Below are 15,419 nucleotides of genomic sequence, written 5' to 3' on the forward strand. Positions count from 1 at the left end.
GAAGCTGTGACGAATGTTTAGATTGTTGTTGCAAATTAAATTATAATAATTTTAACATCAGCACTGTTCACTTAAAAGCACACACATCAGTGCGTTTTCTGGAAATTTACAGAATTTAAAGGATGGTGACATAGCAACATAAGTTTACATCCGACACAAATCACTTAAATCTCAGTTCAATTAGCACTCAGTAATTTACAAAGCATCCCATTATTTGTTATGCTATCGTTTGACTACATTAGGCTGTGTGCTTAGTCCCTGCTCTACTCACTTGACACTTATTACTGTGTGGGTAAGCACATCTCCAATACCAAATTTAAGTTCACTGACAACACCATCATAGGCCAAACCAACACATCGGAGGAAGAGTGAAAATCTGGCTGAGTGGTGCCAGATATTCAATGTCAGCAATACCAAGGAGCTGATTATTGACTGCAGGAGAAGCAAACCAGAGGTCCATGAGCCAGTTCTCATCAGAGGACCAGAGGTGGAGAGGGTCAGAACTCTAAATTCCTCAGTGTTATTATTTTGGAGGACCTGTCCTGGGAACAACACTTAAGTGCAAATATAAAGAAAGCAAGGCAGCACCACCACTTCCTTTAGGAGTTTGCAGAGATTCCGAATGATATCTAAAACTCTGTCAAACTTCAACAGATGTGTAGTGGAGAGTATATTTACTGGCTGCATCACAGCCTGCATGGAAACATCAATGCTCTTGAAAGGAAAATCCTATGAAAAGTAGTGGATGCGGCCCAGTCTATCACAAAGTCCTCCCGAGCACATCTTCATGAAATGCTGTGACAGGAGAGCAACATCTACCAATAGGGACCCCCAAACACTCACAGCATGATCTCTTCTCATTGCCGCCATCAGGAAGAAGGCACAAGAGCCTCAAGACTCACACCACTGGATTTAGGAACAGTTATTGCCTCTCAATCATCAGACTCCTGAACCAAAGGAGATACTTCATTCAACTCCACTTGCCCCATCATTGAAATGTTCCCACAACCTATGGACTCAATTTCACGGACTCTTCAACTCATGCTCTTGATATTATTGCATGTTTATTTATTTATTTATTATTATTACCCTTTTTTATATACTTTGACTGTTTGTTGTCTTCTGCACTCTGGTTGAATGCCCTAGTTAGGCAGTCCTTCATTGATTCTGTTATGGTTATTATTCTATAGACAATGAGTATGCCCGCAAGAAAATGAATCTCAGGGTTGCATATGGTGACATATATGTACTTTGCCAATAAATTTACTTTGAACTTTGAATTTCTTTACATCTACACCAGCTAATAACAATAGGTCTGTGAAAAAAGACAGATGTAACAGTTGAATGTCATCAAAAAAACAATTTATATTTCTTCATAGAGTACTTTCCTTTGGGGTATTGGCACATTTTCATAAAATCTTCCACATTCCTCAGGAAAAGTTAGTGTTTCCCATCCCAAGCAATCAGTTAATTTAATGTTCTATGCTACTTCTCAACAATATACCTTATAATAATATACAGGTGTCCCAAAGTTATGAACAGTCTGACATGTACAGCTTGTACATAGAAACCAGGAGAGTAGATTCGCTGGATGCTGTGGGGCTGCAGGCATCTTCTGCTGTGTGGGAAATTGGTTTGGAGCAATATATGAATGACTGAGTTAATCATCCTGCTTTAACTACACGTTGCTTCTGGGTAGCCTGTGTGCTGATTTAAATAACTTCTGGTCAGTCTCATTTTTGATGTGCAAACTGCCTGTGTTACGAACAGTTCTCTGTAACAGAACCCTACTGTAACACAAAAGGGTCTCTATCTATATTTTGGTCATGTTAAATGTATCCTTTTGGAAAGTGTGAGAAAAATTACTGGAGTGTAAATTCAACCTTAGTCAGCAGGCAAAACTGTAGTAAATATGTGTTGAATCTTGTTTGTGAAATAAGCTAGAGTTATACACAATTTCACATGTGGGTGAGGATGAATTTCTGCCTCTGTTTGCTATAATGTTCACTATTCTTTTTAAAAGACAACAACTTAGAATATTTACATCCCAAGAAAATACAGTTGTTCACCATACCTCTGATACAGCCCATCTTAGCTGCTGAATTTTGTGAAGGGCCCAGAATTTATCAATAGATCCCAGTGGGTATTTCATGAGATACAAAGTGAAAAGAGATTCACAAGCATAAAGGAAAGAATTTGCTCTTCGGGCCAATCCTTTAAGTATGTTCCGAGAGGCATAAAATCCAGTCCAGGCCTGAAATGGCTCTGAAATTAGATAGGTAACATACTTCAACATGAATAGTAAAATAATTATATAAAGTTTTAATTTACAGTGTGGAAAGAATTCATCAATAAACAAAGTATGTAGAGTGGCCTGTATTTCAGTGTTAACGCTCTGTGTTAGGCAAATGGATGGATCTCAGCTCTATCAATGTCAATAAGGAGAAATAATTCACTTATTCACAGAAAGAAGCTAGGAAATAACATGGATTATATACTTAACCCAAAATAAGATTCAAGTATTTTCAGGTGGGCCATTTTTAGGTGTTTGGATGCCAATTCTTGCAAGCAATTTTTTGGATGGTTTAATGAAAGCCAAATATATTGGGGATTTTAATTCTATGACCATTTATAACCAGAGGATGGCAAAGGAACACAACTAACAGGCTCTTTCCTGAGCTCTGGTGCTGTCTGTTTGGAGTTTGTATGTTCTCCCTTTGACTGTGTACGTTTACCCCTCCCACATCCCAAAGACTGGATGGATAATAAGCTGCTGTAAATTGCTCCTACTGGTAGAATAGTTTTTTGGGAATGTGGGGGAGATTGGATACAGGAAATGTCGAGGAATGGGATTTTTCTGTGAGCAATCGAAGGGCTCTTCTATGGCAAATGGAAATATTAAATATAAATTGCTTGCTCTTGTCTGGTTGATCTTTACTTGAATGGAATTGCTAGCCATAACAATAAATTAATACAATAAGGTTTTGATCCTGATAAATACTCGATCACCCAGAACTGCTTGAAAGTCAGAAATGAACATCAACAGCAAGTTGCAGAGATTCACACACAGAGATATGACGGGTGAGCGAGCAGCCGCGGTAAGAGCAGCCGCCAGTCAGCCTCACAAACTAAAGGAGTGAGTGAATGAGTGAGTCTGCTCTGCACTCCTAATTCTGCAATGGCCCATTCCCACCTGGCAGAAGATCCCTGCCACCCCAGTGGAGCTGGCAAATGGCAAATTCATGCCCGTCTTTCAAATGCCATTCGGGTGTGCAGTGTGTCCCTAAATTGAGTGCTTCTAGCCCAGGAAAGACATGTAATTCCTTTCCGTGTGTCAATGAGAAGCAAAAAGAAAATCAATGACCAGCATGGCAAAGATTTCTACATCACCCTTGATGCTGGAGCTTTTATATTTGTTGGGCAAATATGGCAGCAGGCAGAAGGGACAGCATTTCGAACAATTCCCACTTTCTGCACTGGGGACAAACATCTGGTTTCAAATCCACAACAATTAAGTGTACTAACCACAATGGGAATTCCATCAATGAAATAGTAAAAAGCAAGAGTATTCGTATCTAAAACAGGGAATTCAAATCCAGTTAAGGTGGACATTTTGGCATGAACTGGGGCAGAAGATGTTTAATGGTGCTCAGATCAATGAAATAAGTTTGCAGGCTTACTGAGCACCGCACTCAAATACCTCAAAAGCTCACCAGACTAGTTAAAACCATTCAGCCACCAGCCACCACAGGAAGACTAATTGGTCTTAAGTGTTTGGCGGTGCAAATTATCAACAACCCAAATACAGCCACTCACACTGGGACATCATTGGCGAACCCTTCAACCATTAACTACCCTCACTTACAATCTTCCTCAATGAATGGTAAATTGATAAACTGGTTTACTATTGTCACAAGTACTAAGGTACAGTGAATTGCAAGTGGATCATGGTTGTTTGGAAGGCTGGAATTAACTTGTGCCATGCCCGGCATCTCAAAGCACTTCATAGTGGTGACCGTCAGAGCCAATGAGCAATAGTCATTAAAGAACTTTACTTTGTTTTTCTTAAGTAATCGGATGCTATTGGTCTTCTTAAAGCAGATGAAAACCTCAGATTGAAGCAGGGAGAGGTTAAAAGTGTCTGCAGATACCTCTGCCAGCTAAACTGCACAGAATCTAAGGACAAGGCCAGGTACACCATCCCGGTCAGATGGGTTACATGGGTTCACTCTCCAGGTTCCTTGACATTGTTACAAACGGGTTGGGGGGGCGGGTTTAGCGGGTGGTAATGGGAACAAGCTCCCAATACCGGGTTGGGGGGGCAGGTTTAGCAGGTGGTAATGGGGACAAGCTTCCACTACCGGGTTGGGGGGGCAGGTTTAGCAGGTGGTAATGGAGACAAGCTCCCAATACCGGGTTGGGGGAGAGCAGGTTTAGCGGGTGGTAATGGGGACAAGCTCCCACTGCCTATTAAATGCTCCTGCCCTTCACTTGTAGCTTAGCTACTAAGCCCAGTGGAACCATTTCTACTGACAGGAGAAGGGGCACAGTTGGATTACTGGTGCCTTAAAACCAGTCACTTCGGGCAGATGGAGCTTGTCAATCATGGTTGGCAGCTCACCTAGGTGAACAAAAACTGATCTCAAACCTCTGCTGCCTTGCGCTATACCTACTCATTGGGAAGGCTGCGGGAGTAAACCCCGAGGGAAAAGTCCAGAGTTGGGGTTCCCAAGGCAGTCCTATATTGAGTTCAATGGTGACTGCGGTTGGTGCCAAACTGTATCGGTCTCTGCCATTCCTTTGGGTTCCTCAGATGCATGGAGAGGAGGAGCTTGCTACATGGGCAACAGCTTGCTCTCCATATCGTTCTGCCCAGGATTGCATATCTAGACAGCTAGGATGCAATATCCATGATCAACTTTGACCCACAGAGGCCCTCGACTCAACTCAACTCTCCAGAAGACTGATCTTATGTCTGCAACTGTGACTATAGGTTAAAGTGCTCTGCGCACCTTACGCACACCCAAAATTTGCAAGTTAATCAATTCTTTTTATGCACGACAGCAAAATTTGCCATTTCAGATAAACTAACTTGTTAAAAAATATATTTATGACTTCACTTCATACATAACCTGGAACAGCTATAAATTGCAAAATAAAACCTTAAACAATTTTGTGAACAATGACTTTGCATTTATTTTGTTGCAGCCACTAATCAGTCTTAGAATGTGTTTGAAGAATCCTCTATATAAAGTATTCTTCTTGTCAGGCGGTAACAGAACAACTCTTAAAATTGCATTCATGCTATTATTACTGGTACATCAATAGAATGAATGTGCACAATGACTCCCTCTGCAGGAACTAGCGGGATTCAGCACAGCCAACAAAATGAATAGCAAGAGATGCCAAGAATGACACTTCACAGTTTTTGCAGTGTTTATAGTAAACTAATCAGCATCATTTTCTGACTTAAAAAGTCCTGAAATTACCTCACAACACATAATCCCAAATACCAAATGACTCATGTCACTATCTTAAGTACTTTTGTAATATTAGGCAATTACATCAATATAATAAACACTTTGTATTAAACAACTCTCTACAAATGAAGTGTGGCTTCATTAGACTGATTTCTGGGATGGAAGTGGGCTAACCTGAACAAGAAAAGCTGGACTACTTTCACCAGAGTTTAGGCGAAGGAAGGAGACCTACAACATTCTGAGAGGGAATGACAGGCTGAAAGGCTATTTTCACCAGACGAAGTGAAGAAGAAAGACATTTAGGACAGTGATGAAAATAAATTTCTTTATTCAGGGAATTGCAATTCTTTACCAATGAAGGACTCAGTTACTTAGGACAAAAAAAAATATGGACTCTTCAAAACAAAGGAAAGCAGAGGATCTGAGGATGTAGCAAGAAAGCAGTAAGCTGCAATCTTACCAAGTGTTCAATTGGGCTTTGGTGCTATGATCTACTCCTGATTCTATCTCATTTTTAAATTTTTACTAGTATTAAATGAAAAGAGTCACAACCACTTCTAAAGATTTCCTTAGCATTGGAATAGATTTTAAATGACTGAACTTTATTAAGAGCAGTATTTTTGCAGACTAACTTTAGTTTAAAATATGATGTTGGAAACTCCCAGATGCTGCCCTTTCTATGGGTTGCTGTGGAACACCACAAATTAACCCAATCAATATTGCCATCTTACATTGACCCAGATATTGTTTAAGGGATCATTGAGCAAGCATCGGAAAGGTATCAAAAGTTATGAGCCAAATGGTGGCAAAAGGGACTGGCTTGGATGGATCATCTTGGTCAGTACGGACCATTTGGGATGAAGGGTCTTTTTTCTTGCTGTATAACTCTGTGAGTCAAAGATTGATTGTTCCGAAAGCAAACCCCAATTGAAAGAAAGAAACAACATAAGGCTTAATGCATCACCACAACAAACTACTGAGATTCCTTCATTAGATCATTGATACATTTGATATTTTACTTAATTCTGCACAATAACAAGAGTTTTCACATGAATATAAAAAGAAAGTGTTTCCTCCAAAATTAGTACCTGAGGAGTACGGGAGAAAATCCTGACTCTTTCGGATGTCCCAAGTCAGGTTTGCATTGTGAATTGCTTGAAAATAATCACTCAATGTTGCATATTGCACTGTGACTCCAAATTTATCCCGATGTTGGTTGACATAATCCATTAATGGATCCATGTTCTCAAACTGTACAGAGGCATTGAAAAACTGCTTGTCACAGCCCTGTGAGCAAAACGATAGGAGGCAAAGATAAAAGAAGCAGTTTCACACAAACTGCTAATATTGTTTCATGAATCAGTAACTTGTACTTCTGAACATGGAAATCTTTACAGCTTAATGAACAAGTGAGATTGCTATTGTGATAAATTAATGCAGATGTAGAGCTTATGCAAAGAGAAGGAGAAAGCTTACTGAAAAACTGTGTAAGGGAGAATAGAGTTTTGAAAGGATGGGAGGGGTAGTTGAGTTCATCATGTCGAAGGAGCAGCTGCTGGTGGTGAAAACAAAATAGTATAAGCTGGCATCGGTAAGCTAAAAAGACACATGAATGTACATTATTAAGATAGGAGTATGTATGAATTAGTGGGTGAGAATAATGACTTTGAATTTGATGCACGAGGACACTGCAAGCCAGGTGGCAAAGATAGGTCAAGAGGTACGTGGTAGTTGTCATAAGTTAGCATCAGTTGCATTTTGCAAAGACTGAAACCCAACAGGATTACAAAGAAATAATTTTAAGTTTTGGGGACTTAAAAAGAGACAACCAGATGTGGAAAATCTCTTGGTTAAGGGGTTGCTTTTGGAAAAGATAGGTTAAATGGATAGATGGAAATTGAGTTCAATCAATGCAGAAACACCAATGTTCCGCCACAAGACTTGAGTTAAAGCAGGGGTCCCCAACCTTTTTTTGCACTGCAGACCGGTTTAGTATTGATAATATTCTTGCGGACCGGCCGACCAGGGGGTGGGGGGGGGTGTAGGGTTGCCAACGGACAAGAGTTGCAGTCAAATAAGTTGTGTTTGCCCCGAGAAAGACTACAATGACCATGAAACCTTGCGCGGGCACCAGTGCGCATGCATGATCTGCCGATTTCTTCCCCCCGCCCCCCACCCCCGGCAAATCATTTTTGGCGATTCTGTTCGATTGGGGGGTTGGGGGTGGTTGTTAATCACGACTGGAATATAGGTGATAAGAGGTTAATACACTCAATTTTGTTCTAAAAGGGTTTATCTAACAAATTTAATATTAAACACACAGCGCGTATTTTCCTCGCATGAATATAGTGATAAGTCAATTATCAGGGGAGCTTGAAGTAAGTGTTGAACGAACTTCCAGTAGAAGTGGTAGATATTATCATTTAAAGAAAATTTGTATAGCTATATGGACAGGAAAGGAATGGAGGGTTATGGGCTGAGTGCAGGTCGGTGGGACTAGGTGAGAGTAGCATTTGGCATGGACTAGAAGGGCCGAGATCACCTATTTCCGTGCTGTAATTGTTATACGGTTATATAGCCGTATAACAATATAGCCGTCAATAGCATCATAACATTTTAAGATAATAAACACACAGCACATATTTTCCCCGTATGAACATATAAAATAATTGCAACACACCAATATCGCTGAATCAGTGGGAGCCCTGGGCTTGTATCCCTGCAAGAAGTCAGTCCTATCAAGGGGTGATGGGAGACAGCGATTCTCGAACAGGATTCCTTATGTCCAGTCTATTCCGCGATTTAGTTTTCGTTGCATTCATTGCAGATACGTTGGAAATGGAAGCAACGTTTTCAGGGCTTTCGTGGCTACCTCAGGATATTCAGCCTTGACTTTGATCCAGAATGCTGGCAGAGATGTTATGTCAAACATACTTTTCAGCCCGCCGTCATCTGCGAGCACGAGGAGTTGATCTCCTTCCCGCGCTGCCATGGATGACACGTGCGTAATGACCTCGCGCGCGTACAAGCTCAACAGTGGGCCTGACAGGGAATGAGGAAAGGTGCAGCTGACTCATATCGCCAAATCATATCGTTTCCTCACGGCCCGGTACCAGTCCGCGGCCCGGTGGTTGGGGACCGCTGAGCTAAAGGTTACAACCAGGCCAATGGAAAAGAGCTGACGCTGGAGATGTAAAGGAGATGAGAGGAACCAAAACAGACTCCTTCAGTTTTCTGACATTTAGAAGAGGAAGTATAGACTTACCAGGTTTTGTCACTGTTTTAACAATTCGGTGATTCAAACCTGATAATGTCAACAGAACCTTCATGCACAAATGACTGTTTGACACTGAAGCAAAAAGGTAGAAACCAGTCGACAGAAATGAGAATTAGATAGAAGAGGAACGAATTATACTTAGTCAGCTGCTTCATCAGTGACCTTCCTTGACTGATAATTGCATCATTTTAAAATTAATTTCACAACTCCTCAGCAAATGAAAGACCAGGACATCATTCAAGAATGTGCTGACAAAGTGAAACCTGAATTCACCTATCCTATCAGTGGCACTACCACCGCTGAGTGCCCACCAGCTATATCTTGGGGGTAACTCAACTAGCCAGCCACACATATACAGGGCAGATCAGACACTGGACAACTTTCCGTGAACCTCTTGCTTCCTGGTGCCCCAAGGCCTTTCTACCATCTGCAAGGCACTCTAACCAGATCTGTGGAAGGAACTGCAGTGGCAACAAGTCAAAAGAAGCTTAACACCAAGCAGGACAAAGTAGCCCATTTGACTGGCAACCCCATCGACCACTCTAAACATTTATTTCCTCCATCATCTACACAAAGTGGCTGCAATAGACAGCATTTACCAAGTGTATTGATGTTACTCATCCAGGCTACGCTGACATCACTTCCCCAACCTCTACCCGAGGGCAGCAAATGCTGGGCCACAGCAGTACCCACAGGTTCTCCTCCAAGCCACACTGCATCTTGACTTAGCAATATAGTCGGTCCTGTAACCATTACTGGTTTCAAATCCCAGAACACTTCCCAACAGCATTACTATGGTACCTTCACCAGAGGGGATGCAGTACTTCAATATGGCAGCTTACTGCCACCTTCTCAAGTACCACTACAGGATGGGCAATAATTATTGGCCTCCGACCATGCTTCAATCCAAGAAATAATTAAATAACAAAAAAACGGACTTGTTCACTTATAAATTACATGAAATGAACTCAATTTCTCACTTATTAGAATTTATTTACTTTTATGTGTACATTATTTAAATGTCAACTCTTTAAATAAGTCACAAAGTACATAACTGCATGTCAAATATACATGAATTGTTCAGGATTTTGAAACAATCATCTTGCTTATACATTTCAGTACTTACCCACGGCCACAGGACGTGATTGGATCTGAACCAGGCTGCCCTCTCCTTTATGTTTGCTACCATGGTCTCTGCATAGGCGTGAACTGTCTGAGTGGTCACTGGGAGACTCATATTGGGGTAAATTCCATCTTTAGGAGGGTCAGGAAACACCGCAATTCCATTCCAGTAAAAGCCAGATCTAAACCACATCAACGAAGTTATTTAAGCCCTCACGTCAAACTGATCAACAGTAACATTTTTCCTTCTGTATTACAAGACAATTTCACATTATTTTACCACCTAACCAATGGGTACAGAGTCATAGAGTTACAGAGCAATACAGCAGGAACATAGGCCCTTCAGCCCATCTTGTCCATGCCAACCATGGTACCCATCAAGCTAATCCTGTTTTCCTGCGTTTGGCCCACCCTACCCACATACATGTCGAAACATCTTTAAATGCTGTACTGTACCTGCCCCTACCACGCCCTCTGGCAGACTCACTCCATATCTGCAGAATCTCTTGTGTTTATGATTTGCCACTCCATATACCCATCACCCTCTGAATAAAGAATTTTCTCTTCGGTCCCTATTAAATCTTTCCACTCTCACCTTAAACCTGTCCCCTGTAGTTCCATGTTCCCTTTTCAAAGGAAAAAGACTACGTGTGTATTTACCCTATTTATAAACTTCATGATATATATATATACTTCCATGAGGTCACCGCTCAATCTTCTACATTCAAAGGAGTAAAATCGTACCCTACTCAACTTCTCCCAAAATCTCAGGGCCTCTAGTCCAGGAAGCACCTTCACAAATTTTCTACATACTCTTTCCAGTTTAATGATGTCTTTTCTCGAACAGAGCAAACAAAGCTGTATACCATAGTTTAAGAGTAGTTTCACCAACATCTTGTACAATACAAATACAACTTGATGTCCAAACTCCTACACTTAATGCCGATTAATGAAGGCCAGTGTGACAAATATTTTCTTCAACATCTGTCTACCTATAATGCTGCTTTCAGCACACTATGTACATATTCCCTCCATAATGCTGCTTTCAGCACAGTGTACGTATTCCCTCCATAACGCTGCTTTCAGCACAGTGTACGTATTCCCTCCATAACGCTGCTTTCAGCACACTATGTACGTATTCCCTCCATAATGCTGCTTTCAGCAGTGTACGTATTCCCTCCATAACGCTGCTTTCAGCACACTATGTACGTATTCCCTCCATATTGCTGCTTTCAGCACACGATGTACGTATTCCCTCCATAACGCTGCTTTCAGCACAGTGTACATATTCCCTCCATAACACTGCTTTCAGTACACGATGTACGTATTCCCTCCATAACGCTGCTTTCAGTACACGATGTACGTATTCCCTCCGTAACGCTGCTTTCAGCACAGTGTACGTATTCCCTCCATAACGCTGCTTTCAGCACAGTGTACGTATTCCCTCCATAATGCAGCTTTCAGCACACGATGTACATATTCCCTCCATAACGCTGCTTTCAGCACAGTGTACATATTCCCTCCATAACGTTGCTTTCAGCACACAATGTACATATTCCCTCCATAACGCTGCTTTCAGCACAGTGTACGTATTCCCTCCATAACGCTGCTTTCATCACACGATGTACGTATTCCCTCCATAACGCTACTTTCAGCACACGATGTACGTATTCCCTCCATAACGCTGCTTTCAGCACAGTGTACGTATTCCCTCCATAACGCTGCTTTCAGCACATGATGTACGTATTCCCTCCATAACGCTGCTTTCAGCACACGATGTACGTATTCCCTCCATAATGCTGCTTTCAGCACACGATGTACGTATTCCCTCCATAACGCTGCTTTCAGCACAGTGTACGTATTCCCTCCATAACGCTGCTTTCAGCACATGGTGTACGTATTCCCTCCATAACGCTGCTTTCAGCACACGATGTACGTATTCCCTCCATAATGCTGCTTTCAGCACACGATGTACGTATTCCCTCCATAACGCTGCTTTCCACACACGATGTACGTATTCCCTCCATAACGCTGCTTTCAGCACAGTGTACGTATTCCCTCCATAACGCTGCTTTCAGCACAGTGTACGTATTCCCTCCATAACGCTGATTTCAGCACACGACGTATGTATTCCCTCCATAACGCTGCTTTCAGCGCACGATGTACGTATTCCCTCCATAACGCTGCTTTCCGCGCACGATGTACGTATTCCCTCCATAACGCTGCTTTCAGCACAGTGTACGTATTCCCTCCATAACGCTGCTTTCAGCACAGTGTACGTATTCCCTCCATAACGCTGTTATCAGCACACGATGTACGTATTCCCTCCATAATGCTGCTTTCAGCACACGATGTACGTATTCCCTCCATAACGCTGCTTTCAGCAGACGATGTACGTATTCCCTCCATAACGCTGCTTTCAGCACAGTGTACGTATTCCCTCCATAACGCTGCTTTCAGCACAGTGTACGTATTCCCTCCATAACGCTGCTTTCAGCACAGTGTACGTATTCCCTCCATAACGCTGCTTTCAGCACAGTGTACGTATTCCCTCCATAACGCTGCTTTCAGCACAGTGTATGTATTCCCTCCATAACGCTGCTTTCAGCACATGATGTACGTATTCCCTCCATAACGCTGCTTTCAGCACACTATGTACGTATTCCCTCCATAATGCTGCTTTCAGCACAGTGTACGTATTCCCTCCATAACGCTGCTTTCAGCACACGATGTACGTATTCCCTCCATAACGTTGCTTTCAGCACAGTGTACGTATTCCCTCCATAACGCTGCTTTCCGCACACGATGTACGTATTCCCTCCATAACGCTGCTTTCAGCGCACTATGTACGTATTCCCTCCATAATGCTGCTTTCAGCACATGATGTACGTATTCCCTCCATAGAATCATTCTCATGAATCTCCTCTGGACCCTCTCCAATGCCAGAACATCCTTCTTGGACCAAAGCTGATCACAATACTCCAAGTGTATTCTTAGCACTGCCTGATAAAGCCTCAGCATCACATCCTTGCTCTTATATTCTAACCCACTCAAAATGTTAGCATTATACTTGTCTTCCTTACCACCAATCTAACATGCAAGTTAACCTTTAGGGAATCCTGCACAAGGACTCCCAAGTTCCTTTGCACCTCAGATTCTGAGGGAACTTTCTCCATTTAGAAAATAGTCTACACCTTTATTCCTTCTAACAAAGTGCATGACCATACACTTCCCTACACTATATTCCATCTCCCATTTCTGTGCGCTATTCTCTCAATCTAAGTTGAAGACTCCTTGCTTCCTCAACACTATCTGCCTCTCTACCCGTCTTTGCATCATCTGCAAACTTAGCCACAAAGCCATCAATTCTGTCATCCAAATTGTTTATATATAACATGAAAAGAAGCGGTCCCAACACCAATCCCTGCAGAACACTACTAGTCACCAACAGCTAACCAGAAAAGGCCCCTTTTATTCACACTCTTTGCCTCCTCCAACCTATCCATGCTAGTATCTTTCCTGTAATACCAAGGGCTCTTAGCTTGTTAAGAAGCCTCATGTGAAGTAGCTTGTCAAAGGCCTTCTGAAAATCTAAATAAACATCCTCTACTGACTCTCCTTTGTCTACCCTGCCTATTATTTCCTACAACAATTCCAACACCTTACCCTTCTCTGCTGAGCCTCAGAGCTGGCTGCAGTGCCACTGGCCTGACTGCTGCTGCTGTGCAGAAATGTTATTGAGGGAAACAGCCACAGGAGAACCTTACAATGACTGCTTACTCCTCTTACTTCTCCTGGTGGTCACCCATCTACTATCTGAAGCCTGCGCTCTGGGTGTGACCACCTCAGTAAAAGTCTCATGAGGTTTTCAGTCTCCTGGATGGTCCTCACTACATCCAGCTCGACCTCCAGTTCCCTGACCTTATCACCCAGGAGCTGAAGCTGAGTGCACTTCCTGCAGATATAGCCATTAGGGAGGGTACCCTAAAATACCACTTCTTCCAGGAGGAGCATTCCACTGCTTGATCTACCAGTTTCCCTACACCTGTTACACCTTTAAGTCTCAAGCTTAATTTCTTTTGCAATCTTTTTATTAATATCAAAATGTTAAACATAACATAGTACTAATACAAATATTGGGATTACATTGTTAATAATTAGCATATATAAATATAAACTCAGTTAACACACAGATATTAAACCTCCCAAAATCTTACAGAATACGAATATAAGAAAAAAAATATCAAGCTTAATTTCTAGCCTGCACCTATTCTCACTCATGCCCGTTGGGCCAAAGCCTGACCACTCTAACACTGGCCCACTCCAACAATGGCCATTCTGCTTATATCTCACTTCTTTTTATTGGCTCCTGCCAAGTGCCTAAAAGATCACGATGATTTCAACCCGCTGAAAAGTTCGAAAAGACCTCAAGCTTCTTTTATACCTCGTGCAGCCTCACCAACGAACAACCTCTCATGATGATTGCAGACAGCCTTTGTCCTTCTGTTCCACAAAACACTCCTCAGGGCCCAACCATTCATTGTACAAGTCCTACCCTGGTTTGACTTCCCAAAGTACAACACCTTTCACTTATACCAATTGAAAGCAATTCGCCAATTCTTTACCCACTTAACCATTTGATGAAGTCCCCTCTTTAATTTTTTTATAACCTTCTTAACTGTCTATGATCCCACCTATTTTACAATCATATACAAACTTAATAACAACACCTTACACAGTCACATCTAAAACCATTAGATAATAACAAAAGTCCCAGCACAGACCCCTGTGGCATAACAGATCATGGCTGTTTTTGTGTGATCCCTGCACTGTATGATCAAGAAGGCATAATTACAACCAATGCTGCAAAAAGCAATAGCTTGGCAACAATCAAGCTAAAAAGGATGCATTAATATTGCAGTCAACAAATATCATAAGGACTACAGCAGGTGAACAGTAACAGCCCAACACGATGTCCAGTGGGCGACAATAAAGGAAGCAATAATGTTATGTAAAATAACAGGTAAATTATCAGCTGATTTCTTCAAGTTTCCTGGTACAATACAAGTTATTCAACATAAATTTACTAAGGAAAGAATCCTAAACAACTTCCTTGGTCTTTTCAAAGACATGACATACTAAGGTATGCTACTGAACATCTCAATTTTAAAACTCCCCATGGGCATTCTATAAAGTACCACGTGGAAGGTTATTAGCTAAGCACAATGGTGTGTGAATTTGATGCAAGATTACTCTTGTAGGAGAATTTAACTGAAGGATACAAAACATCAGCCCAGAAAACCTTTCACAGAACAGAATACTTGCGCTTGCTACAACATAAAATTCTGTCAGGAAACCAAACAATAAATGTCATTGGATACTTAACTAATTTCACAAATTACTTCAGAATCCTCTGTGCATGTGTCTCCCTAATGCTCAGAGATCCCTGATATGCCACAATGGCATCCACGTATTAACAAACACCACTTTTTGGAAATTAAATTTTGAAATTGTGATTCAAAGGTCACTTATGACACTCA

At 41.7% G+C, this 15,419-nt stretch overlaps 1 protein-coding gene across 1 annotated transcript in view; it reads right to left on the minus strand.

The window, feature by feature from the left end:
- man2b2 (mannosidase, alpha, class 2B, member 2) overlaps nt 1-15,419 on the minus strand; it is a 71,604-nt gene that overhangs the window by 34,511 nt on the left and 21,674 nt on the right. Inside the window, exons 6-8 of the mRNA XM_063046678.1 lie at nt 9,884-10,061; nt 6,569-6,767; nt 2,075-2,265 (exon numbers count right to left, since the gene is read on the minus strand). Coding sequence (XP_062902748.1) covers nt 2,075-2,265; nt 6,569-6,767; nt 9,884-10,061 — 568 coding nt within the window. The remainder of the gene's footprint in view (nt 1-2,074; nt 2,266-6,568; nt 6,768-9,883; nt 10,062-15,419) is intronic.

Source organism: Mobula hypostoma, chromosome 4, assembly GCF_963921235.1.
Source record: "Mobula hypostoma chromosome 4, sMobHyp1.1, whole genome shotgun sequence".
NCBI classification, from domain to species: Eukaryota; Metazoa; Chordata; class Chondrichthyes; order Myliobatiformes; family Myliobatidae; genus Mobula; species Mobula hypostoma.